General features: G+C 62.6%; 2 protein-coding genes across 3 annotated transcripts; one reads left to right on the top strand and one right to left on the bottom strand.

The window, feature by feature from the left end:
• Positions 1-116: 116 nt before the first annotated feature.
• Positions 117-12936, bottom strand: LOC140901128 (transmembrane protein 198). The gene is made up of 7 exons (XM_078849624.1): positions 9797-12936; positions 6495-8227; positions 5158-5196; positions 3219-3465; positions 2050-2625; positions 1329-1477; positions 117-982 (listed from the first exon to the last, which is right to left on the bottom strand). The coding sequence occupies exons 2-7, from the start codon at positions 7134-7136 to the stop codon at positions 857-859; spliced, it is 1779 nt and encodes a 592-aa protein (XP_078705750.1). The 5' UTR covers positions 7137-8227; positions 9797-12936; the 3' UTR covers positions 117-856.
• On the top strand, positions 12871-26298 carry DNAJC14 (DnaJ heat shock protein family (Hsp40) member C14). Of its 2 annotated transcripts, XM_073319409.2 has the most exons (8): positions 12871-13063; positions 14866-15281; positions 15439-17190; positions 18285-18391; positions 19485-19604; positions 19976-20136; positions 20470-20572; positions 21671-26298. In XM_073319409.2, the coding sequence occupies exons 3-8, from the start codon at positions 15727-15729 to the stop codon at positions 21870-21872; spliced, it is 2157 nt and encodes a 718-aa protein (XP_073175510.1). In that variant the 5' UTR covers positions 12871-13063; positions 14866-15281; positions 15439-15726; the 3' UTR covers positions 21873-26298. The 2 variants fall into 2 exon arrangements, with proteins under 2 accessions (XP_073175510.1, XP_073175511.1); XM_073319410.2 differs by lacking the exon at positions 14866-15281.

The following is a 26298-nucleotide window of genomic DNA, read 5'->3' as shown; positions in this document are numbered from 1 at the left end:
CCAGCCCTGAGCTGCTTGGCCCCTGGGGTCCTGCCGAAGGGGGCAGAACCGGCGCCCCCAGGGCTCGCAGCCTGGAGGACACCCTGCAGACAGACACACGGAGCCAGGCGGCCAGATCCGCTCCGTAAGGCAGTTTAATGGGCCCCCCCTGTACAGTACATAGCGTATAAACGGGGACCGGCTCCCCCCTGGAGCCAGGGCTGAGATGTGGGGCCAGGCCCCCCCACCCCCATGGCCAGTGCCAGAGCCCGCGGGTTACAAAAGTACAAAAGCAAAGTACTGCGAGAAGAGTTAGCGGGGCCGGGCTCCAGCTGGCATCCTCGCAGGCCGGGGCGGGGATCTGGGCCCCACCACGCTGGGACGCCCCCCTTGCAGGGTGTTTCCGATGGCTCCAGTGCCCCGAGCCTGGGCGCTCCCTGTGCAGCCCCCACCGGCCCCACCCGGCCTTGGGAGAGATTTAACTCGGCCCCAAGGCAGAACCCCCCAGCAATGGGCAGCAGTGCCGGGGGGGGGGGGAACAGGGGACTCTGAAACTCTGGACGTTATAGGGGGGCCCAGAGGAGGGTCCCCAACCTGACACTGGTCGAACGGAACCAGCTGTGGGCCCCGGAGCCCCGCCTCCCCTCTGGACAGGCCAATAGGGGCAAGGGAAGGCAGCTGCTTTGAATATTTAAAGGGGCAGGCGGGCAGGTGCCCAGGCCACGTGGGCAGCGCAGCTGCTGGACTGGGGAGAGGGCGCCAGGAGGGGCGAGGGAGGGTCAAGTGTCACCAGCAAAACGGTCCCCCTGCCTTCCCCCCACCACTGCCGCCTCCACCCCTAAGGCACAAGTGGAATGAAGTGAAGCCCCTGCCCCCGTCAGAGGCGCCCGCCGGGCGTGGGGGCCGTCAGGGGCACGGTGGAGCCACAGTCGTAGTCCAGGTCGAGGATGGTGTGGGCAGTGCCGGTGCCCAGCTGGCGATCCCGCAGGCTCTGGATGTAGCTCTGGGTGCGCGGAGGGGACAGGTCAACACAGGGTGCGCCCTGAGGGGGGCCCACTGCCTCCCACCCACCGCGGACGAAGATCCCCCTTCATCCCACGGCGCCAGGACCCCAACCCCTGGCTAGGCAGGAGAGCCCAGCATTCACCCCATACACTGGACGTGCGGCATCCCCATTCCTACCCCTTACAGACGGCCTGGGCCTCTCCCCTGCCCAAATCCAGCTGGCTCTGGGGCAGAGCATGGCAGCCAAGTATAACGTGGATCCCAGCTGAGCTATTCGGCCTCTGACAAGGGAGCAGGGCTCCGTGATCGCTCCGGGGAAGGAGAGAAGGGGGCTCCCCACTTACCGGCGCCAGGACGTCGCCCGCGTAGCGCTTGACGGGGTTGGGCTTGCGCCGGTAGCTGCCCTCCTGCGGGGGGAGGCTCTGCCGCTTCTTGGCCTCCCTCTGCCGGATCCGCAGCAGCTGCAACCGCTGCTGCCGCCGGCTGATGATCACTGGGAGGGTGAGTCAGCGTGAGCCTCCGCGCCGGCCCCCCCACCGGGCCCCCTGGCTCTGCGCCAGGGCCCCCCTGCTCTGCACCCCCCCCGCTCTGCGCTGCCCCCCCACTCCGCACCAGGCCCCATATGTGGGAAGCACTGGACCAGCTGGGGCTCGCTCCTTCAGTGTGGCAGGGAAACTGAGGTACGGCCAGGTGAGGGAATTACTCAAGAGAGGGTCAGTGGCTGGGAATAGAACTCAGGAGTCCTGATTCCCTCCCCCGACCCCACCCTCCCTGGGCTCTAACCCACCAGACCCCACTCCCCTCGCAGAGCCAGGGAGAGAAGCCAGGAGTCCTGGCTCCCAGCCCCTCCAGGAAGGGGGTCTCAATACAGCTTGCGGAGGTGGGAGAAAAGAGCCAGGGGTAAAGGAGGTCGCCACCCCTGTGCCCCTTACCCCACCCCCAGGCTGGCTCACTGCCTCCCAGCACCCCTGCTCTGCCCCTGCCCTGCAGCCCCGGGTCCCACCCACAGGACCCCCACTCATGCTCCATCCCTGCCCCCCCGCTGCCCCTCTGTCCCCCGCTCACCGTCCGCATGCGAGTAGCCCCCGGCCGTCAGTTTCCACTGCAGCAGGAGGCCCAGGAGGCTGAGGGCCGGCCAGAGCCCCAGCACGGCCCAGCTGTGCCAGCAGAGTGGGGAGGAGGGCGCCAGGCGCAGCCGGTCGTAGACGTGGTGCAGCAGGGCCAGCAGCTCCACGAAATAGTCCACGCAGACCACGATGACGGCGGCCCCGAAGACGGCCGTGGACAGCACGGTGAGCGGCTTCTGCCAGCGCAGGGCCAGCAGGGCACAGAGCAGCGCCAGCCCCAGCAGGCTGCCCACGGGCACCCACAGGCTCTGCGGCTGGTAGAGCGGCTCGGTGGCCACCAGGGCGGCCGTGGCCAGCAGCAGCCCCAGCAGCAGCCCCGTCATGAAGAGCCCCACGCTGTGCACCAGCATGGTGACCAGCCCGCACAGTGCCCCGATGCCCAGCGCGATGCCCGCGCTCACTTCCAGGCTCAGCTGCGTCTCCAGGACTCGCTCCTTGTAGCACAGCAGGAAGATGACCAGGGAGCCGAAGAGAAGCCCCGACAGGAACATGATGGCTTTGAAGCAGCGGTAACCTGGGAAGTGGGGCCGGGGGGGAGGGGGAGAGGTTAGCAGGACCCAGCGCATGGGGCAGGGGCTCCGGGTGTGTGTAGGAATCATAGAATATCAAGGTTGGAAGGGACCTCAGGAGGTATCTAGTCCAACCCCTGCTCAAAGCAGGGCCAATCCCCAATTTTTGCCCCAGATCCCTAAATGGCCCCCTCAAGGATTGAACTCACAACCCTGGGTTTAGTAGGCCAATGCTCAAACCACTGAGCTATCCCTCCCCCTGGCAGGAGATGGGGGGGGCCTGTGGGTCAGGAGGGCGGGTCACGGGCAGAGCTGGGGAAGTGGGGAGCCCAGAGCTGGGGCAGCAGGGGCTGCGGGTCAGGAGTGAAGGGCACTGGCAGACCTGGGGGGAGCCCAGGGCTGGGCTAGCCGGGGGCTGCGGGTCGGGAGTGAGGGGCACCGGCAGGGCTGGGCTAGCCGGGGGCTGCGGGTCGGGAGTGAGGGGCACCGGCAGGGCTGGGCTAGCCGGGGGCTGCGGGTCGGGAGTGAGGGGCAGCAGTGGAAGTTGGGGGGAGCTCCACAGGATCCAGCCCCACATGAGCCCCTGCCGCCCGCTCACCGAAGCAGCTGTAGATGACGCCGAAGAGGCAGCAGAGGGCGCAGACGGCGGCGGGCACGGCCTGGTAGCGACGCTCCAGCTCCAGGCTGCAGGGTTCCAGGCCGGGGGCGCCCGGCCCCAGCTCCGTGGCCTGCTGGTTAAAGCCCCAGGGCTCGGCTGTCAGGACGAGGGGCAGGAGGTCGGGCTCCATGCTGGGTGGGAGCCAGGGCCCTGCAGCCATCCACACAGCGAACCTGTGGGGGGGCGCCTGGTGTTCGGAGGGGTCACAGATCTCTAGGGCTGAGCTCCTGGCTTCCCCCGACCCCCCTGTGCAGCCAGAGCCAGTCACGTCAACCCCGCACCTCTCCTCCCCCGCCCCGCCCCACCCCCTCCCTCTAACCCCCACCCTCTCGGCCCAGATCTCCCCTGAGCACCCCCTTCCCGGGGTCTGATCCATTCCCCGCCCCCCATCCTCCTGCCCAGGAGAGGCTAATCTCTTCACACGACCCAGGCATGGAAAAGATGACTAATTTCCCCCCAACAGCTGGAATCAACACGCAAAACGCCAGCCCCTCCCCCCCAACATCTGGCGGCTGCTCCAGAGCCAGGACACAGGGACACATCTGGCAGCCTCTCCTCGGGGCGTGGCGAGCATGGGGTGGGGAATCAGAGAAGCACAAGGGGGATCTCCCCTGGGTGCTCGTACTGCACCCATCCCCACTGCTTCCCACTTGCACCCTTGCTGGCCCCACAGCTCCCTGGAAGACACCCCCCTCTCATTCCCTACAGCCACCCTCCCCCCAGCTTTCTCCCACCTGCCCTAAAGCCCCCCACCAAGGGTTCACCTCCCCAGCTAATGTCCATGACTTGCTGCTCTCAGACCCATCCACCCCCAAAATGAGGGAATCCTGCAAAATCCAGGGGCTGGCAGCCTCTCCCTCTGGGGACAGGGTCTCAGGCATCGTCCTGTCAGAACCCGATGTGGGAACTGGGCCGGCCCCCCACAGCCAGGGGAGACAGAGCCTGTGAGCAGCATGGGGCCTTTCTCAGCTCCCCATTACCCGCCTGCCCTGCTGGGGGTATCAGGAGAGTCCCCCCACACTGGGTTCTGCTTGGCAAGCCGTTTCCCTAGTTCCATGCCTCAGTTTCCCCTTCTGTGGAATGGGGCTCCTCTCCCTGCAGGGGTTTAATCTCTCCATGGGGGTGTGCCAAAATGGCAGGGCTCTCAGCCAGGCGGGGTTTGGAGAGACAGAGGGGACATGGGGTGGCAGGCGGCCTCCCAGCTGGGAGGGGAGTGGGGGCGTGGAGCAGGCGGCCTCCTGCATGAAGGGGGCCCTGTTATTTGATCCCAGCCCACAGTCATCCCCCCCCCCGCATGAATCCTGATGAACCCCCTCCCCAGGGCGCCAGGAGCAAAAGGGCCCCACCTTCCTTGGGGCCAGAGCTGGGGTGGGGGATGGGCTGTGCTTCTCTCGATCATTAATCACCCAGAGGGGAAAGAGTCAGTCCCTCCCAGCTGGGGGAGGGGGGGCAGGAGGGCCCTGAGCCCCCACATCCCAGGGTTCCCCCTGATGGGGCTATAGGGGCCTTATGACACCCCAGAGCCCTGCTCTGCTGCAGCCAGACCTGCCAGTGCCCCTCACTCCTGACCCTTAGCCCCCTGCTAGCCCATCCCGGGCTCCTCCCAGCTTTGCTGATGCTCCTCACTCCTGACTTGCAGCCCAGCCCTGGGCTCCCCCCCAACCCCCAGCTCTGCCCATGCCCCTCACTCCCGCCCCGCAGCCCCAGCTCTCTCTGGCTGCAGAGGCACCCGACAGTGAGGTAGTTTAGGAGACACAAAAACCAGTGGGGACATAGACGGGACTAAACTCATTTCACTAGTAACCTGGAGCAGGACTGGGAGGGCCAGGCCCAAGGACTCAGGTTTTGTGCACTAGCCCTGCAGAGCCCAGGTGGGTACCTGTGAGCGAGGGGGGATCACTGCTCTTCGGAGAAAGGCCTGTAGGATTTAATGGAAAGGGGTTAAACCAAGGAGACAGAGAAATTCCACAACAGACCAAAATGCCAGCAAATGGGACCCGTTCTGTGAACCATCCTGTACCATTCTGTAGTGGGGAGAGCGGGGGCTGCAGGTCGGGAGTGAGGGGCACCGGCAGAGCTCGGGGGGGAGTCCAGGGCTGGGAGCGCAGGGGGCTGCGGGTCGGGAGTGAGGGGCACCGGCAGAGCTGGGGAAGGGGGGAGCCCAGGGCTGGGAGCGCAGGGGGCTGCGGGTCGGGAGTGAGGGGCACCGGCAGACCGCCCGGGGGGGCAGGGCTGAGATTCTGGGGCACAACTTCTGTGTCAGGACTGGCACCCTACATGCTGCCCTCAGAGGCTCAGGGACACCAGCCCAGCCCCCTCTGGGCACCCTGCACAGGGCCGGCGGGAGGGGGATGAGGCTCCTGGCCAGAGGGGCTTGGGGGCCACGGGACCAGGGAAATGCTGGGAGCGAGGGAGACAAGGCTGAATAGTGGGGGGCACAGATGGGGGGGTCGGTCTGGGAGCTGGGGAGCGCACAGGGGCTGGGCTCGGCTCGGGAGCCCACGGGGCGGGGGGACTTGGTCTGGGAGCCCGGGGGGCACAGGGGTGCGGGGCTTGGTCGGGGACCGACGAGGACACAGGGGTGGGGGGAGGCTCGGTCCGGGAGCCGGGGGACGGGACACGGGGGGGGGTTCCCGATACTCAGGGATTGTTTAAAAGTTTGAGGGGTCTCGGGCCCCCCCCCATCGCTCTCTCGATACTTTGTTTTGCTGTAAACCTCCCGCGGGGGCCCCAGAGCCGGGTCTCGCCTCCCGGTGCGAGCCGGGGGCAGAGCGGGGGGAGTCACCGACCCCCCCGGGCACCCGACCGCTCCCCAAACTTCTCCGAAGCGCCCCGGGCAGCCCCCGGCCCCCCAGCACTCACCGCCGGCCCCCCGGCCCCGGCCGGCCCCCCAGCCCCGGCCCCCCGGCCCCGGCCGGCCCCCCAGCACTCACCGCCGGCCCCCCAGCCCCGGCCGGCCCCGGCCCCCCAGCACTCACCGCCGGCCCCCCAGCCCCGGCCGGCCCCGGCCCCCCAGCACTCACCGCCGGCCCCCCAGCCCCGGCCCCGGCCGGCCCCCCAGCCCCGGCCCCGGCCGGCCCCCCAGCACTCACCGCCGGCCCCCCGGCCCCGGCCCCCCAGCACTCACCACCGGCCCCCCAGCCCCGGCCCCGGCCGGCCCCCCAGCCCCGGCCGGCCCCCCGGCCCCGGCCCCCCAGCCCCGGCCGGCCCCCCGGCCCCGGCCGGCCCCCCAGCACTCACCGCCGGCCGGGCTGCCCGGGAAGGGCCCCGCGCTCCGCGGCTAGCGGCGCATCCCAGCTCGGTCCTTTTGTTGCGGGGCGAGTCCCAGGAAGGGGCCGCAAAGCGCCGCCAGCCCGGGCCCCCCGAGCCCGGCCCGCTCCGGTCCGGCTCCGGATTAAACTCCGCCAACGGCTCCGTCCGGCAGCAGCTGCGGGGTGACATCAGCCGCGGGCGGCCGCAAACCGCGTGGCCGGGGCAGGGGGCGGGGTCGGGGGGACCCAGGGGGCCGAGCCTCCCCCCCCCCCGGTCCGGGGAGAGCGGCAGGGAGGGGCCACTGCTGGGGCGGCTCCGGCGTCCCCCCCCGGGAGGCCCCCGCCGCTCGCTGGGTGCGGGTCCCGGATGCTTCCAGCTGGAGGCTCTGGCCGGGAAAGGGGCGAGCTGGGGGGGCTCCCAGGGGCCACAGGGCTCCAGGGGCCCGTCGGACCCAAGGGCGCTGCCCGGGGCCCAGCCCCTCACGCCCAGCCCCGGCTCCCCAGGCTCCTGCTCCCGGACCCCAGCCCCAGGGTGGGTCTGGCTGGGCTGGAGTCCGGGCTCGGTTCCCCTTGGGCAGGACTGCAAAGGCCACGGGGCAGGGCCCATCTTGCGTTAACGCGGGGCCCTAGGCAGAACCGGGAATCCAAACCTTTCAGCGGGCAGCGTTGTCTGGTGGTTGGAGCGCGGTGCCCCGGGCTCTGATCCTGGCCCCGTCGCTGTCGCCCGGGCAAAGGCCCCCGCGGCCTGGAGCCAGCGTCCCACGGACGGGGCCTTAGCCCAGGATGTCCAGAGCCAGGTAATTAGGCCTGTCACTTCCCCCGTGGCCAAGCCTGGACTCTGGCTCCTCAGCCCAGCTGCCTGCCCTCTGCCCCCAGGACACCGGCGCCTTGGGGCCCGGGGAGTCAGGACGCCTGGGTTCTATCCTGGCTATAGGGCAGTGGGGTCTAGCGGCGAGGGCAGGGGACGCTGGAGTCAGGACGCCTGGGTTCTATCCTGGCTATAGGGCAGTGGGGTCTAGTGGCGAGGGCAGGGGACGCTGGAGTCAGGACGCCTGGGTTCTATCCTGGCTATAGGGCAGTGGGGTCTAGCGGCGAGGGCAGGGGACGCTGGAGTCAGGACGCCTGGGTTCTATCCTGGCTATAGGGCAGTGGGGTCTAGCGGCGAGGGCAGGGGACGCTGGAGTCAGGACGCCTGGGTTCTATCCTGGCTATAGGGCAGTGGGGTCTAGCGGCGAGGGCAGGGGACGCTGGAGTCAGGACGCCTGGGTTCTATCCTGGCTATAGGGCAGTGGGGTCTAGTGGCGAGGGCAGGGGACGCTGGAGTCAGGACGCCTGGGTTCTATCCTGGCTATAGGGCAGTGGGGTCTAGTGGCGAGGGCAGGGGACGCTGGAGTCAGGGCTCCTGGCCGTGCCTACACTACACCGAGTGGTGACTGACCTGGTTTAGCTGCAGGTGGAGCTGGGCCCTTTCAGCTTCCCTCCCTGGAATGCGGCGCTGCCCTGGCCCCGTTCCTGGGCGGCCCGGCCTCTCCCTGGGGGCTTGCAGTTGCTGGCCACGGGCCCAAGCAGGTGCCTGAAGCCACGCCAGCGTCCCAGCAACCAGCCAGACGCCAGCTGGGCTGCAGCAGAGGGGTCCCTCTGTCCTGTGGGGAGGGGAGGGCCTCGCGGGGTCAAGCAGCCCCCTTGCTCCTTCCCTGGCTATAATGGGAACAAGAGCACTGTGCAATAGAACCCAGGCGTCCTGGCTCCCAGCCCCCCCTGAGCTGAGGGTAGAACCCAGGAGTCCTGACTCCCAGACACCCCTCCCCCATTGCAATCTGCTCTGACCCAGCTTCAGCTGTGGGGACAGATGGTGCCAGCAACAACCAACAGTCACCGGAACCTGCCCCCAGGCCCTGCCTCTGCCCCAGCCCCAGCAACCACTGAGCCCCGGGGAGACCAGCTCCCTCCCTGGCCTGGCCTGGAGGGGCCTTAGTGGCCCTGGGGCAGTAGGTCCAGTCCCAGGAGTGACCATGCCCCAACACCGCCCTGGGAGCTGCCCATCTCCCCCAACACACCTGGGTGCCCCCCATCCCCCTGATCCTGCCCCCCGCCTCGTTTTCCCAGAGGCAGGTTACTCCCCTGGTCTGTGTTGCCCCAGCCCTTTCCCCCAGCCTGCCCATTCCCCCCCCTGCCATCCCGGTGCCCTCCCTGCCCGGTGCCGGTGCCAGGGAGAGCTGCAGAGAAGCACCCGGCCCATTCACAGGAGCCAGGAGCCTGTGGGAGCCTGAGCTGCGGCCAAAGCCTGGCTCTTGGCAGCCGGATTTTCTCACCCTCTCCCCAGCCAGCTGGGCCAGCCCTGACCCGGCCTCCCCGCCAGCGCAGTGCCAGGATCCCACAGGGCCAGCAGGGCGCTAGCTGGCATCCACGGGACAGAGACACCAGGAGTCTCTTTGCCGTCCAGGCCTGGGGAGCAGATGGATCTCATCTTCCTCCTTATGGGATCCCCGGACGCCTGGGTTCCGCTGAAAACACCTCACTCATCGCCCCACAAGCCTGCCTCCTTTGGAGTTAGAGAGCGCTGCTTGAGTGGGGGGAAGGGGCAGGGGGCAGGCCCAGGAAGTGACTAGGACCCGCTGCGACCAGCCCTCCAGGCCTGGGCTTGGCTCCTGCGGACGAGGGGCAGGGGGCTGCGGAATAGGGGAGTTGGGCCAGGGCAGCCCCTTGCCCACTGGTGAAGTGTGGGGCTGGCACGGGTGTCCCTCCCCCCCAGCATGCGAGAGGGGCAGGAACACGAAGCACCAGCTGCCCGGAGCTATCTCTATTAGCCACACCTGGGGGGTCAGGGTCAGAGCTTTGCCAAGCACGTGGCAGAGCCACGCTCCTGGGGCCCCGTGGCCCTGGGGTTCCCCCAAGCAGGCTGCCACCCGCCTCGCTCCCCCCGCTTCAGAGCTGATCCCTCGCCCAGTGCACCCTGCCCTGCCCTCCCGCCCAGGATTGCAGCCAGGATGTGAAGGGACTGTCTGTTTGGCTCTGAGTGGATCAGGTGCAAGGTGCATTGCAGATCTCCGGGCTGGTGGGGGGAGTCCAGGGCCGGGCTAGCAGAGGGCTGTGGGTCAGGGTTGAGGGGCACCGGCAGAGCTGGGGGGGAGCCCAGGGCTGGGAGAGCAGGGGGCTGCGGATTGGGAGTGAGGGGCACCGGCAGAGCAGTTGCAGGGGTGAGGTGTGGGAGCCCAGGGCTGGATCAGGACTGAGAGAGGCATGTCAATGTCATTTTTTCTATGTTACCTGTGGGGAAACTGAGGCACAGAGTGGGGACGCTCGGAATAGAACCCAGGAGCCTGGACTGACAGACCTCGGTCTAACGCAGTCCTCGGTCTCGCTGTCTCTCACGCCCCAGCCCTTGTGGGAGCGGGAGGCCACGGGGGACGCCGTGTCTTGGAACAATGCAGAACAGCACCCCTCCCCCCTCCCGCCCCCTCCTTCCTCCATGGCACAGTGGAAGCTCTCAGGCCCCGACACTGGAGACAGAGGGAGCTTTGTGTCTCCCCAGCGCCGAGGTCGAGGGAGCACAGCACATGATCCGCCAGCCGAGCCCACAGCCACTGCGTCAGCCAGAGCCAGGCAGCGGGCACCTCCTGGCAGAGGGGCTGGGGCAGCCTTAGGGGCCTCCCCAATGCCTGCTCCACCTTCATAGTGATGGGCAGCCTCCTCCCGCATTGAGCTGCCAGGGCCCGGCACCCCCAGGAGGGCTGCACATGCTAGCAACAGGGTCAGCAATGTCCTCTGGCCACCACAGGGGGAGGTTAGTGCAGTGGGACTCGGAGCAGGACTCCTGGGTTCTCGCCCCAGCTCTGGGTGGGGAGTGGGGTCTAGTGGATTGGTCCATGGGACTGGGAGCCAGGACTCCTGGGTTCTCTCCCCAGCTCTGGGTGGGGAGTGGGGTCTAGTGGATTGGTCCATGGGACTGGGAGCCAGGACTCCTTGGTTCTCGCCCCAGCTCTGGGTGGGGAGTGGGGTCTAGTGGATTGGTCCCTAGGACTGGGAGCCAGGACTCCTGGGTTCTCGCCCCAGCTCTGGGAGGGGAGTGGGGTCCTAGGCCCAGTTCTAGAAGTCAGATTCTTTCTCACATGGCGAGGGCCGGGCTCTGCTACTGAGTTGCTGCCTCACCTAGGCACAGCCCTAGTGCCCCACTCGTCCCGGCCTGGAGACCCAGGGGCGTAGTGGCCCCACCTGGCGGAGGGGGGCAGAGCCGGCGTTAACGCGGGCGAAGCTAGTCGCTGCCCTTGGAAAGACGCTGCTAAGACCAGGGGGGCCAATTATCTTTTTTCAAGGTCCAGACTCCAGAGAAAATGATGCAAAAAGAACAACCATGGCAGTAGGTAAATGAGAAGAAGTTGGGGTTTGGTCACACGTGCCTGGCACGCTGGATTTGGCCCGCAGGCTGCCTGGTGACTGCCCCTGTGCTAAGGAAACACAGAGAACCCCTGATACCATCTTTCTTTGTTTAGCCCTTCTCATGCGGGAGCCTAACATGATTTACACAGTTCAGATGGCAAGCGCCTCGCCCAGGACAGCAACACTTCCCAGGGTTCAGCTGTCCAACACTGAAATGCAGCTGTCCCTGGGGTGGAGCATGGTAGCTACTTACCAGTGCACAGCAACAATGAACAGGGATCAGCTACCCAGGAGGGAATTGCAGCTGTCTCTGGGGTGGAGCACTCCGTCTGTTTAACAGCAGGTAGCAGTGGGATGCACATTATGGTAGAAAGGAAGAAGACTGTATCCAATGGAAACAATAGGAACTGAGGTTGGTTAATTAAGGTCACATGGTGGGAAAGGACCCACTGGCTCCAGGACTCACATCTCTGGAGGGGATTGACCTAGGAGGTACGAGCCAGCCCAAAGCCTCGGTGCCCCTATCCACATCCAATTGTAGGGCTAGTTCCTGGTCCTGTTTACATGGGTGTAAATCCAGATCGGCTCCAATGGAGATACTGTGGATTTACAGTGGGACAGCCGAGGTCAAGATCTGGACTTTATCTTCTCAGGGGCTCGGAAGGAAAGTCCCAAAGGGTTGGAGGAAAGGGGCAGCTGGGAGACTGGAAGGCCCCAGTCTGAACCTGTGTGGGATCATGGGCCAAATTCATACCCAGTGTAACTCAGTTGGCCCCGGTGGAGTTACACCGGGGAGAAGTTTGGCCCCAGCTGTGTGGGGGGGCGCATGTGTGGGAATAAGAACCTAAGAACGGCCAGACGGGGTCAGACCAAAGGTCCATCCAGCCCAGTGTCCTGTCTGCCGACAGTGGCCAGTGCCAGGGGCCCCGGAGGGAGTGAACCTAACAGGTAATGATCAGTGATCTCTCTCCTGCCCTCTGTCTCCCCCCTCTGACAAACAGAGGCCAGGGACACCCTTCCTTACCCATCCTGGCTCATAGCCATTAATGGACTTCACCTCCATGAATGTGTCCAGCTCCCTTGTAAACCCTGTTACAGTCCTAGCAGCCTAGACGACTGCTCCTACCCCTCCATCAGGTTGTCTTGCCCGTGATCCAGCTGCGAAGCCTCCGGGACTCTCCCGAGGGCTGTCTCTGCCTCCCTGGGTTACAGGGGCCACCAGCAGTCACTCGGGAGTCGCACTCGGAATCAGGGGGCTGGAATCATTCGTACCGTGGGGGTGCTGAGAACCATTGAACCAAACTGTGAATCCTGCATATGATGGAAACCTCTTCAAACCAGGGGGTGCGGTAGCTCCCCAGCACCCCCAGTTCCAGCGCCTAGTCTTGGAGTGCCGTGCCACCCGGTGCAGATCTGCTTCCCCCTTCCCTGAGCCAACCGAAATAGCCGTGGGTGCTGCCTCCCTGCCAGCAGGCTGGAGTGGGGTTCGAAGGCACACGCCGCTTTCTGCTGGAGAAAGGGCTGATGCTTCTCATCGGGGGCTCTCCAAGCAGAAACACCCATTTCGTGTCGTGGGAGCGCCGGTCAGGCACTGGTAGCTCCCTTGTGCCAGGTGGGGCACAGACCTGGAACAAGGAGATCGCCTCTGCCCCACTGAGCTCTGCTGACCAGGGGGTCTCGTGGTGTGTTACAGAGTCATGGTCCCCGCTTTACAGGTGGGGAAACCGAGGCACTGAGCGGGGTCGTGACCTGCGCAGGTCACCCAGCAGGCCGGGGCAGAGCGGGAATAGATCCCAGAAGTCCCGGCTCCGTCTCTCTGGAACCTCTTTCTGCGGAGGGGGCTGGGCAGTGCCCAGGGTGATGGAGCGTTGTGGGGGGACTGGCTGGCTCGGGGGGGCGGGGAATGGGGCCCGGGGCCAAGCTGGGGCCCGATTCAAACCCGCTGCCTCTGTCCCAGGCTGAGGCCCGACGCGCTCAGCACAAGGCGCAGAACCGCAGAGGGCTCCTGGGGCGCTGGCCCTTTAAGGGGAAGCCCCGCCCTCTGCCCCGGAAGTGGAAGCTGCCGCGGTCACAGGCGGGCGGAAGGCGGAAGTGGGGAGAGAGGCGGACCCGGGGGGGCAAGAGGAGGAGGACACCCCCCCCGGGCACCGGGAGCAGGTGAGTTCCCCTCCCCCCCGGTCTGCCCCCAACTCCGCACGGGGGGGGAACCCCTGCCCCTCCCCCCCCCGGTCTGCCCCCAACTCCGCACGGGGGGGAGCCCCTGCCCCTCCCCCTCCCCCCCCGGTCTGCCCCCCACTCCGCACGGGGGGGAGCCCCTGCCCCTCCCCCCCCCGGTCTGCCCCCAACTCCGCACGGGGGGGAGCCCCTGCCCCTCCCCCCCCCGGTCTGCCCCCAACTCCGCACGGGGGGGAGCCCCTGCCCCTCCCCCCCCCCGGTCTGCCCCCAACTCCGGACGGGGGGGAGCCCCTGCCCCTCCCCCTCCCCCCCCCCCGGTCTGCCCCCAACTCCGCACGGGGGGGGAGCCCCTGCCCCTCCCCCTCCCCCCCCCCGGTCTGCCCCCAACTCCGCACGGGGGGGGAGCCCCTGCCCCTCCCCCTCCCCCCCCCCGGTCTGCCCCCAACTCCGCACGGGGGGGGAACCCCTGCCCCTCCCCCCCGGTCTGCCCCCAACTCCGCACGGGGGGGGAACCCCTGCCCCTCCCCCCCCGGTCTGCCCCCAACTCCGCACGGGGGGGGAACCCCTGCCCCTCCCCCCCCGGTCTGCCCCCAACTCCGCACGGGGGGGGAACCCCTGCCCCTCCCCCCCCGGTCTGCCCCCAACTCCGCACGGGGGGGGAACCCCTGCCCCTCCCCCCCCGGTCTGCCCCCAACTCCGCACGGGGGGGGAACCCCTGCCCCTCCCCCCCCGGTCTGCCCCCAACTCCGCACGGGGGGGGAACCCCTGCCCCTCCCCCCCCGGTCTGCCCCCAACTCCGCACGGGGGGGGGAACCCCTGCCCCTCCCCCCCTGGTCTTCCCCCAACTCCGCACGGGGGGGAGCCCCTCCCCCCCCCAGGCTGAGCCCCCTTCTCATGGTGCTACCCGTGGAGCGGGGGTCGCTGCCCCCTGTGGTGGGGGGCCCAGGCGAGGGGTGTCTCAGCGGGCGCTGACGTGGGGGGAGGGTCCCGGAGGCCTTGTGCCCCCCCATCACTGCGAGTTTGGCAGCTTCCCTTCCCCCCCACCTCAGCCAGCAGCCCGAGGGGTGCGAGTGGGGCTGTCAGACCCCCCCCCCCCCCGACTCGCCTGTCTCCTGCCCCTGGCATGTGGGGAGCCTGTCAGAGCTGAGGCCCCGCAGTGGGGGAGAGGACCAAGACCTGGCCGGGTCTGTCTGATCCCCCCGGCCCCCCGCTCTCTGGTGCCTGTGGCCCGGTGCGGTTGGGCAGTGCTGGTATCCTCATTGTACGGGGGGGTCCGAGGCACAGGGAGGCCGAGTGACACCTGCAGTGAATGGGACCAAGTCCGAGGCTCCTGCTCTAACCACTGCTCTGTCCTTCCGCTTCCTAAGCCCAAGGCAAATAAAAAGCTCCCCCCCCCCCCCAAGCTTTTTGTTTGAAATCTCCCGGCTTTGAAGCCAATCTCACCACTTGTTGGGGCCTGACAGTGTGATATCTGAGTGCAGTTGGCAAAACAGGAAACTGACGCAGGATGAATGTGAAGTAGCTAGAGCCCTGATACCCTGGTGAGAGGCCCTCTAGAAATAGGGGTCTGGTACAGAGATGCCACCACCCAATTGGATTAGGTTGGTTTCGCTAGTCAAGGTTTGGGCAAGGATTTCAGGGCCATTGATAGGGTTAAATCCAAGCAAGAGAGCTCAAGCTTGTCCTAATAGTGAGCGTGGGTTCACTGGGACTCTGCCATTTCGTGTGGGTTGTTTGTAATCCAGAGTCAAATGACTGCGCTTTACTATCTCTTTTCCTCATAGGCACTTATACGGCTGTGCTTTTGTACTGACCCCTGCTGGGTTGCAGGAACAGCCTCACAGAGGGTCACTTCTGATTCTTGGGGCCAGGGCAGGAAACCTGGTGATTTAAGCACTGGCCAGTGGATTTCTCTCCAAGTGCCGGTGAAAGCTGCATGCAAGGAAGTTCTGTATCGCCACGGCTAGCACGTCGGCTTCCCATGTGGGGCGAGAGGGGAATTCACTGGCACTTGCGGTGGTAGATCTTTGAGATCTGAATACCTGGGATCCGGACTACGACCGTCTGCTGATCTCAGTGGCTCAGCCGCAAGCAGCTATTGGGTGGCTGCTGCTGAGCTACGAATGAGTTGAGGTGGGGGAAGCTCTGTCTCCCCTTCCAGGGGCCCCCAGTCCGCTCTGCTCTCAGTGTGTGTCAGAAGGTAGGTCCAGTCGCATGGACTGTGGATTTGAGAACAAGCCTTGGAGACCACTCTTGATTCACAGCCAGGGCTGCCCTTTGATCCCTCATGCTCTGTGTCTTGGCCTTGAGCCTGGTTTTGATGCCTTTGATTTTATTTTATTTTGTTTAATTTGCAGGACAAAGGCTACAAAATGACAGTTGTAACTTAACCCTTGCTGGTCCAGGACAGCTCTTGGGGCAAGGCAATAGAGAAGCAGATCTCTGGAGGAAGAGGGATGTGTGAAACCAAACTGGATAGTTCCTGCTGCTGGAGTGGCAAGCTCTCCCGGAGCAGGGGTGCACCAGGTGCCAGCCTTTGTGAGCATAACAGATCCTTGTTCTCAAGTTTTGGGGATCTGGGAAGCACTGGGCCTAACGGCTGCCAGTTCTTCCAAGAATGCTGCGGTTCTTAAGGCCCAGAACGTATGTCTCCAAGCCAAAGCTGGCCGAAAGAACTCCACAGAGCCGCCAAAGGCTTGGAACCGATGGAGGCTCGGGGGCCAGCTGCTACTGGGACTCCTAGTGTACGTGAGACATTGCTAGCTGAACTATCAGCCGAGAGGCTAGGGAAGGTGGAGGAGGCCGGCCATTCTCCCCCTCAGGGCTTTCCAGAAGGCGGAGAGCAGAGGACTTCCTGCACTACAGGGGAGGATGTTGGTTGGAATGGAAGCTGCGACCAAGTACCGATGGGGTTGCTGGAAGGGGACAGGTTGTTGCACTTCACTGAGTACAGTGCCTCTGGCTCCTGTCTGTCCAGTTACGAACGTTCCTGTAGTTGTCAGGGGGAGAGTCTGGATCCCTCCAGGACTTACCTGGAGAAGGGGAATTGCTCGTGTAGCTTCACTTGCCAGCGCTGGGCTTCGGAGTCCCTTGCAGCTGAGGATGAAGCCTTTGGTCCTGATTCAGCACCATGGCCGCAGGGCCAGGAGGAAGACGAGGAAGATGACGGAGTGTCCAAGGCCAGTGAGGACCTGTACAGCTCTGGCAGGCTGCTCAGCGGTAGGAAGAATGGGAGACGCCAGAGGCATCGCTCTGGCACGAAGGACAAGGAGGAGGGGAAGGAGAATGCCAAGCGGGAGGGTAGGTCTGTGCCGGCTGGTGGGAAGCACAAGCAGGCCAGGAAGAGGAGCCATGTGGACCGGCGGCGCCACTTAAAAGCTGAGGTCCCCAAGCAGCTGGAAGAGCTGGCCCGGGTCTGCGTCTCCTGTTTCAAGAAGCTCATCAAGCTGGTGCTGGTCATCACCCATGAGTGCGGCGAGTATGTGGAAGCTGGTGGGAGGTTCCTCTACTCGTGCTGTCAGCTCGACGCCTGGGCCCTGGGCTTAGCCCAAGGCAGCACGAGGACGTGGATCCAGCGGGCCAAGAGCAGCTCGGGGAAGGCAGCCCGGTGGCTGGGTTCCTGGGGGAACTGGCTGTGGCGGCTGCTCAGGATGCTGGGTGCCCTGCTCTTCCTGGTGCTCATGCTGCTCCTGGGCAGCCTGCGGCTATGCTGGCGAGTCTCCAAGTCCCTGCTTCTTGCTGGGGTAGGTAAGCTGGGCAGAACCAGCAGCATGGCCTGGCTCCTCTCGCTCCTGGGCTCGCCCTTCCTCCGCAGAACCTGGGCTCTCTTCAAAGAAACCAGGACTTGCAAGTACGTGTCACACTTGCTGCAAAAGTGGCCAGGGCTGCTTGGGGCAGCCAAAGGGCTAAGGACCGATGAGCTGGGAGCGGCTGCGACTGGCCCGGATCTTAGCGCAGGGGGGCGCTACCAGCCCAGCCAGGAGGTGGCACGGCTGCTGGCCCTGGCCGACGTGCCCGAGGAAGAGCTGAACCCCTTTCAGGTACTGGGGCTGGAGGCGACTGCTTCAGACTCAGAGCTGAAGAAGGCCTATCGTCAGCTGGCTGTGCTGGTGAGTGTACCCTGGCGTGGCGGGGGATGGACATCGCACCCAGCCCCATGGCACCCGAGCACCTAGGGGGACATGAGGCAGGAACTCCATTTGAGCTGCATTGTCCTCGTACGGGGAGAGAGTGAGCCACTCTTCTCTAGCCTCTCCCCACTGAGGCTCAATACGCTTAATCCCCTGCCCCCATGTTACAGATGGGTAAACTGAGACACGCACTGTTAGGGTGACTTGTCCAAAGGCCACGTAACGTGTCTGTTTCAGAGCTGGGCTGAGACCCAGATTCCTTCCTGCGAATTCCTTGCTTTGGCGGGTCCACCGCAAGGCCTCCACTGCAAGGTGGGTCCACTGCTAGGCCAGAGGCATGGGGATCGGTGTTAATAACTGGCAGCAGCTCCCGAGTTAGGCTTGTGCTGAGCCTGGCGTGGGCTGCAGGACTGAGCAGCTGACTGACTCTAGTCCCCGGAGCTGCCTGGTATCTCAGCGGGGGATGCTGGGCTTTTGCTGTCCTTTTATAAAGTGAAACTTCTGCTTGATGTTTTGCCCCATGTTCTTCCTGTTTTCCTGGGTTCCTCTAACAAGCCGTGGTGCAGGGCAGCCTTCGCGTGCTTCCCGGCCCTGATGGCTAGGGGCAGTGGACTGATGCTGCTTTGTCACTTGGAGTCGCCATGTGAGCACCGTGGAGTTGTGGCGCAGGCCGCGCTGGGAGAGCTTGATGGCTTTGAGGCTCCCCTGGGTGCTGGCTGTCCCTTCTGCCCCAGCTCATCAGCTGGGCACCCCCTTTTTTGCCCTGGCCGGGATGGGGAGCCCTCCTGCCTTTGCTGCTCTGCTTGTGGTGCCTGAGAAGGAAGACAAGAAGCGACAGGTGGGGGCCGAGGCTCAGCAGCCTGGCCTTGGCCAGACCAGAGTGGCCCATTTGGCCTTGTCTGAAGACATGTAGCACCCACTCCTTCTTTCTCCCCCTCCCCCGACCCATCTGGCGGTGCTGTCCTGTCCTGTCCCTGGAGGGGGCTCCGTCCCGGCCAGACCCCTCGCACCAGACGAGGTCAGCGCCGAAGGAGCCTCTTGGTGGTCTCAGGTTCCCATGTCTTGCTTTGCAGGTTCATCCCGACAAGAATGAGCATCCGCGGGCGGAGGAAGCCTTCAAGGTGCTGCGAGCTGCCTGGGATATCGTGAGCAACCCGGAGAAGAGGAAAGAGTACGAGATGTGAGTTGGGGGCCCCTTCCCACCCCCTAAGGCAGGACGGGGGCGAGGGATGGAGGGGAGCCTGCAGTTGCTGGTGGCGGATTAGAGAACATGGCCTCCTCCGTCACATCTCTGTGTACCTGAGGGACGGGTGATGGGGAGGAAGGTGGGCTGGGATCTTGGGCTGTGCTGCTCAGCCCCACCGTGACTTGCTGATCTGATCTGCCCACCGAAGTCTGTACTTTGGCTTCAGGCCTGCCCTGGGGCTGTTACTTCCCCTGCTGACTGGGGGAGCAAGGATGGCACCTTCGGACGGGTGTCTTGAGTGGGACCGGTCCTCTTCCGGTACTCGCCACTGTGAGACGTTGCTTTGAGGCCCGAGTGGATGATGCTCCTGTGCTTTGCTGGGAGGACACAGCCAGGAATTTCTGAGTGAGGCACCAAGGGCTTTTGATGAGCCGTGGGTCATGAGAGCAAAGGCAGAGCACGAGGGCTTTAGCCGAGAAACCTCCTATACTTAAATACCCTTTAGAAGTCGTTGTTAGGGGGCCAGAGTCTCTGTCAGAGAACTGGCAGGTGGGAATTTGAGATGTCCGATTATAAGTGAAATCCCTCCGGCTGCTCTTCTCTTCTTGCCTGCGATCACTGGTGGCCCAGGTCAGGGTGCGGGCGCTGTTGTGCAAGGAGCTGTACAAATGTGTCCTAGGGAGCTTACTGCCTGGGTTAATGGGGAGCTGCCATAGGTGACAGGAGCGAACGGGGTGCGTGGGTGGGGCTTTGGTGCGGGGTCAGGCCTGGGCCGATGGAATGAAGCTGAGGCTCTCCAGGCCCGGCTGCCCGGTGTGGCAACCTCCCTAGAGCTGTGAGTGCCAATCTTCTGCCGGCTCCTGACGCCGCGTCTTGGCCAGCGATGGCCTGGGGAGGTGGTAGGGTGTGTGCCCCCACGCTGGCTGCAGCAAGAACCTCGTGCAAGCCAGCCCTGCTGCCAACGGGGGCTGAGCCCAGCAGGGAGGGGCGTGGGCTGACTGCTGGGTGCAGAGGCTGTCCTGTGCCGGTTCCTTCTGTGGGCTCCCTGCCTGGGGTGTGACTCACCCCCATGCCGTTGTGATTGCAGCAAGCAGATGGCAGAAAGTGAGCTGACAAAATCCATGAATGAGTTCCTCACCAAGCTGCGGGACGACCTGAAAGAGGCCATGAACACCATGATGTGTAGCAAGTGCCAGGGGAAGCACAAGTAGGTGCTGGCGTTCGGTGACTGCTTTAACCCCCTGCTTGCAGCCCTGGTGCCCTGCCTCCTCCTGGGGCACCAAGCGTTACCCCTCCCTGGGGCCTGGAGCTCAGGAGTGGGTCTGGCCCTGCGTGGCGGCCGGAATGGATCAGCCAGACAGTCCTGCAGCTGGTGGGCTCATGTCCTGGCTTTCCCAGTTAGCTGCGCTTAAGACCATTGTGCTTCTTCCTTAAGCACAAGTGTTCTGTGGTGCGGGTTGTCCTAGAGCATCCTGGGAATTTGGAGTGCTGTGGGAGGGAGGACGCGTCCCTCTGGGACGGGACATGGCAAAGCTGGCCCCACTCTAACAGCGTTTGGCAATCTCCCTGCTGCTCTAGGAGGTTCGAGATGGACCGAGATCCGCTCAGTGCTCGCTACTGCGCGGAGTGTGGCAAGCTGCACCCTGCCAAGGAGGGAGACTTCTGGGCCGAATCAAGCATGCTGGGGCTGAAAATCACCTACTTCGCCCTGATGGATGGGAAAGTCTATGACATCACAGGTACGGGAGGCGTCCGTGGGGCCAGGATGTGCGGCCTAACCAGACCGTGAAACTGACCAGTTGTTCGCCAGCCCCTTGAATTGCAGTTACACCAGGCTGATGAACCATGTTTAAACAGTCCCCTGCTCCTAATGTTTCAGGGACTAGCAATCCTTCCCCTCAGGATCCCTAGCCCAGCTGGAGAGGAGGATGCCAGCCCTTGGTGGGGGTGCGGCTCTCTCCTGCTTTTCCTGGGTTGTGTCATTGCTCCTGTGCTCCGGAGGCCGGGAGGTGTGATGGCTGCGGTTGCTTCCTCCTGCCGGCTGATGGTGTGTCCTGCCTGTCTGTCTGCAGAGTGGGCTGGCTGTCAGCGGGTTGGAATCTCTCCCGACACCCATCGTGCCCCGTATCACATATCGTTTGGATCAAGGACCTCCGGCTTGGGTGGACGCCAGAGGTTGGTACTGCATGCTGTTCTGGTTCCTTCATGCTCTCGCCTTGGTCTGAGTGGGTGGGGATGGGTCAAATCTCCAATCTTGAGCACTTCTGGGGGAGCTGTGGCCAGCCATAAGTTCCCTCTGGCATTCCACTTTCCCCCCATCAAAGGGCCGAAGGGAGCTGAGTTACTCAGTGTTCGCTGGTTTCAGAGTAACAGCCGTGTTAGTCTGTATTCGCAAGAAGAAAAGGAGGACTTGTGGCACCTTAGAGACTAACCAATTTATTTGAGCATAAGCTTTAGTGAGCTACAGCTCACTTCATCGGATGCTTATGCTCAAATAAATTGGTTAGTCTCTAAGGTGCCACAAGTCCTCCTTTTCTTTCAGTGTTCGCTGGGAGTCTCCTTGTTGGGGTCAGCAAAGCTCCCCCCTTTCCTAATCGTGCTACTGCTGGGCTCTGGAGCACTGCCCCCTTGTGGCAGAGTACTGCACTGCTGCTTTAAACCATGTGGTCTGAGGACAGGTGATTCTGCATAGATAAAAATCCCCCCCCCTTCTGTGGGCTGTTGGAGGAATTCTTCCCCGCCCGTCCCGGGTCCTTGCAGATGCGTTTTAAACCAACGCCGGCCAGCGATCCGTCATCTGTCGCTCTGTCAACCCATCCTGCGTTTCCAGCTGCCTCCCCCATTGGGTGGAAGGGTCACGGGAGCACACTGATCCCAGACACCCCTGCCAAGTGCCATCCAATGCTGCTGAAATTAACAGAGGGCAGGTCACTGAGCCCCTGGCAGGATCTGGCCCCTTAGCCTCACAGCTCCCTTGCTGTGTGGGTGCTTTCCCTGGCGAGGAGACTAGGAGTGGAGTGACTTGAGAGCCCATGACAGTGCTGGGAATAGAACCCAGGAGCCCCTGCAAACCCACTTAGACCCTCACTGCCTCCCTGAGTTGGGGACAGAACCCAGGAGTCCTGAGTACCGACCCCTCTGCTCTAACCCCCTAGCCCATGCAAACCTAGGAGTCCTGACTCCCTGCTGTAACCACTAGAGCCCACTGAACTGTCTCTTGAGACCCAACTACATGTGTAAGTGTCGTGTCTATAAACACTTGTTTTCCCCCAGAACTGCCTCTGAAGGCAGCCCCGCCTCAGCTGCAGACCTGCAGGACTTCTTCAACCGCGTATTTCAGGGGACCCCGGGGCAGATGCCCAACCCCCAGGCAGCAGCTCCTTCTGCTTCAGCCCCGAAGACAGAGAGTGCAGCCCCAAAAGGGGACTCAAAGCAGAAAAGGCGGAAGAAAGTTCGCCGTCCCTTCCAGCGCTGAGGAGCGGCATGGCCAGTGCAGGAGAGTAACCGGGTGGGGGCTGCTTTGCTCTTGGCCCGGCAGGAGGCCACAAGCACTGACAGGAAACAAAGCTCCTGTGTATGTCCCAGCAGGCAGCTGGGCGCGTCCCGGGCTCTAGGTCGGGCACTAAAAGGGCTCTTTACAAGAAGAAGAATCTATTTTTTTCTTTAGATATTTAAAAGCCAACCAGGCGTTTGGGGAATTTCCGGCTGATGCCGTTAACTTCTAGTGTAAAGAACCAGACCCAGTGATACCAAAGAACTCCAGCAGGGGGTGCCCTGCAGGATCCCTGGAGACACCAGCCCAGTGTGTGTGGAAGGAGGGTGTCCCTGCAGTTGGGGGGTGGGGAAGCTGGACAGAGCCATGGAATCTCTTCAGGGTTACTTTAAAAATCAGGGGATGTTTCATTTCCATAAAGGCCACATCTGGGATCCATTGGGAGGCAGCCATGTCCCTTCCCTCCGCTTGCCCCCCATTTCTCATGCGCAGCTCCCCTTCACTCCCCCGCCCATTGATGTCTGCGTCTTGCAGCCCTCCGAGAGCTGCAGGGAGCCGTAATGGGTCACACACAGCACTGAGCAGGATCCCTTAGAACTGAATCGCAATTTGGCCTCTAAAGCTTCTGCAGCAGATGGTATTCTTGACCCCTCCCATCTGCACAGCTCATCACCCCAGAAGAACCACGCCAAGCGTTGAACCCCGGTGCTGGAGGGCGGCTTGCTCAGCTGACTGGAGAATGCTCCTAGAGAGCAGCCCAGCCTTGGCCCCGGCAGACAAGACTGAGCCCTTTGTCTAACTCTTGCAGGGTCTTATCCATGCCTACTCCTGGAGCCAGGGCATCTGTCTGCGCTCTCTGCCGAGCCCTGCTGCCCCAGAGGTGAAATGAGGCGTGGGTGGGTGCTCCCTGTGCTGTGCCTGGCTCCGTTCCCACTGTGCTGGTAGCACATGCTGGCCCCTTGCTTCATGCTGACCCCCCCGTCGGATTTTTGTTGCTGATTCCCCCTCAGCCCTGCTTCCCGGCCATGGACACCTTTTCTGCCAGCTGGGCTCAGCCATAGTCCTGAGACTTGGGAGAGCGGTTCCCCAGCGGGTTGCTCTGGGAGCTCAGTTGTGAGATGCTGTCTGCACAAGTCTTCTGATCTGTGCAGCCAGTATTGACTTTACTGTTCACAGGGATGCTGGCTGGGGCCAGCCGCTCACATACGGGGACTAGGCTTTCCAAAGAAGCTAGGTCAAGTTTGTAAGCCCAGCCCCAACCCATCAAAACCCTGGTCTGCTGCTGGGCAAGCTCCTGGCAGTCAGTCAGACGGGTCTGTAACTGTCCAGCCTCTTACTGAAGGGTTGGTCTTGGGTTCTAACAGCCGGTTCCTATTTGTCTGTACATATCTCTGTTTAATCCCCTGTACAAACCCCTTGTGATAAATCTAGCTCAATCCCTGAGAGCAGCTGCGGGAGTGCTTCCCCCGCTTCCCTGGGCAGCGCCAGTCCGTTCCATGTATTACACCTCGGCTTTCTGTAGGCACTTTCTGTAACCTCCTTAGGTTTGCTCTTCCGGTCGCTAACATACACCCAGCTCACAGAGCTGATGCGGAATTACTCTAACCCCAGTTGGAGTAAAGCTGATTTTTAAGTTGTTCCAGGAAGTAAGACTCGTTTTCCTTGTCAGGGTGTTTATGGCATTTCACTGCTGAATTTCCAAAATGAATTGGATTTAGGGTAGGGCCTACACAAACAATTGTGTGGGTGTGAGCAGAAAGCTCTGCTTTAGGATTAAACTGGTGAGTGTATATTCTACAATTACCCATCCCCTGCAAACTAAACCCCCATAGGATTACATAAGAGTATTCTCTACACACCCAACTTGTGTATAGACACCACTGTGCAGCTGTGAAAAAGGGGGACATAACAAGCAGGAGGCCTGGCCCCTGCTAAAGCTGGATTTCGGGCTAGTGGAAGAAAACTAGGACAGTAACTCAGGCACTCGTCCTTATTTATCAAAACTGTCTCAAAGTGACATGAGCCAGCAGGGGCCAAGCTGGGGTCGGACACACTAAACTGTAGTTTGTGGTGCCTGTCGGTTAACTAACGCCTGAGCAGGCCGCACTGAACAGAGGGTGAGGGCAGGTATTTCCTCATCACCGTCCTTAGAATGACAAGACTAAGCTCTTAAAACAAGCCCTCCCAGCTCAGCCTTCCTCTAGGAGCTTTGTTATTTGAGCCCCTTTTCATTATTTGAAGGGTGTGATGGGAACCACCTGGCTGGCTTCTCTGTCAACTGTTTCTCCCCCCAGGTGTCACTCACCTGCAAACCCTGATTCCTCTTCCCAGGGTGAACTCTGGGCAGCAGGACTGAACGACGCGGGGACCAGGGCTGCAGAGCTCTTTCCCTCTGGTGAACTGGTTCTAAGGGCCACTGAGCTGGGAGCGAGTCTCAGCATCACATGGCTATTTGGGGGGTGTTACGTGAAGTGAATCAAGGGTCTTTAGCTGGTTCCTTGCAGACGTGCATCCATGTCCCTAAAAATCCCAGCTATGGGGGGTGCAAATGTGGTGTCCTCAGAGAGGGCAGCATGATTGTATGCAGGACCGCAGGGCCTGACCAGACCCCTGAGGAGGTGCAAGCTGTGCTCCCTCTGAGGTGGGGGGGCAGCTTGGACTGTTTCTACCAGGGCTGTACCTGGGCTGTGGAGAGGTGGCCATCCCCTCTCCTGGGCGCCCCATCCCCTCTCCTGGGCTCGGTTACCTTGAGCTGAGCAGGCAGACGTTAGCTCTAGGTTTGGAGGTGGTGGGAGGAGGAAGCTGTATTTAACACAGGGCCAATCACGGTCACTGGTGCACAAGGGATGAATGGACAATGTAAAGCCGTGTAGTCCTGCTGCGCATACAACTGATCATTTGGAAGGGCCAGGAAGGGAGCTAATCATAAGAACGGCCAGACTGGGTCAGATCAATGGTCCCGCTAGCTCAGTGTCCTGCCTTCAGATAGGGGCAGGTGTCAAGTGCTTCCGAGAGAGTGAACAGAACAGGGCAAACATTGAGAGATCCAGCCTGTCTTCCAGGTCCAGCATCTGGCTGTCAGAGGTTTAAGGTCACTGAGCACGTGGGGCTGTGTCTCTGCCCATCTTGGCTAACAGCCATTGTTGGACCTCTTCCCCATGAACGTAACTCATTCTTTTTTTGAACCCAGTTGTTTGGCCTTCACCACATCCCCTGGCAAGGAGTTCCACAAGTTGACTGTGTTGTGGGATCCATGGTTGGTTTTAAACCTGCTGCCTGTTAATGGCATTGGGTGATGCCTGGTTGGTTTGTTATGGGAAGGGGTAAATAGCACATCCCTAGTCGCTTGCTTCCCGGCAGTCATGACTATACAGACCTCTGTCACCCCCCATCTCTTTTCCAAGCTGAGCCATCCCGTTTTTAATCTCCTGACCTGGAAGCTCTCCCCAAGGGAGACCCACCCTGGCTCACACTCATGGAGAACCGGGCTGCTGGGGATTTGCTCTCTCTAGTTCTCAGCTGCAACGGACACCTTGGCTGGTAGTGCCTTGGTGACCCCAAAATGTACATTAAGGGGCCTTGGAAATATACCCCTCCTCCAGTCATGTTCTAGCTGCGATCACATGGGGCAGGAAATGAAGCAACTCCAGCATTGTAATGTCCCTTGGTCTGTATGCTCGGGGCTTCTTGTTGGCTCCTCTCGGGCAGCTGCCTCAGCCACCTTGCTGCTCCTTACCCCTTCACGTTTACGGGGGAGTCTGTCTACTGCTGGGCTGTCAGCCTCCTTCGCTTGTCTCTTCATCATGAGCGAGTAGAGTAAAGCTTGCCGGTGGCAGACACCAGAGCCTCTCCTTCACTGGGGACTCCCTCCCTGTACACAAAGCCACAGGCTCACCACTGCAGCTGCTGCTTTGAGCTGAGCAGCCACGCCCTAGGACACTTACCTGGTCTCACCTGCCAGCTTGCTCTGTTCTTTGCTCCCTGAGCTTGCGTGGCTTCTGCGGCTCTGCTGCCAGGGCTGCCTAACTCAGTTCACGCCGGGGGAGCCAGAAACCGAGTTGTAGGCACGTTCCCTCTCCCCCCTGCCTCCGAGCAACTGAGCTCCTGTCGATGTAGCTCTGCAGCCTCTCGGCGCTAGTGGAGGTTTGGGGAAGCGGACTGGCTGGAAGCGCATCTGCTTGGGCTGCTGCGGGGCAGAGCTGCCTTAAGACGCTTAAATACGTTTTGCAAAAAAATAAGTCTTGGACAATCAATCACTCTTCCTGACCTGTATTGCCATGCGAGTGTTTGATGTCGGGTGTATTCACTGTTCACCTCCTTTGTCCTGAGGGCTGAGCACGGAGGTTTTTAAGATGATTGTGTATCTCTTTCTTATCACTTTTGTTAAATTAAAATACAATTTGAAGAA

Source organism: Lepidochelys kempii, chromosome 20, assembly GCF_965140285.1.
Source record: "Lepidochelys kempii isolate rLepKem1 chromosome 20, rLepKem1.hap1, whole genome shotgun sequence".
Classification (NCBI taxonomy): domain Eukaryota; kingdom Metazoa; phylum Chordata; order Testudines; family Cheloniidae; genus Lepidochelys; species Lepidochelys kempii.
This window is presented reverse-complemented; position numbering and strand designations above follow the sequence as displayed.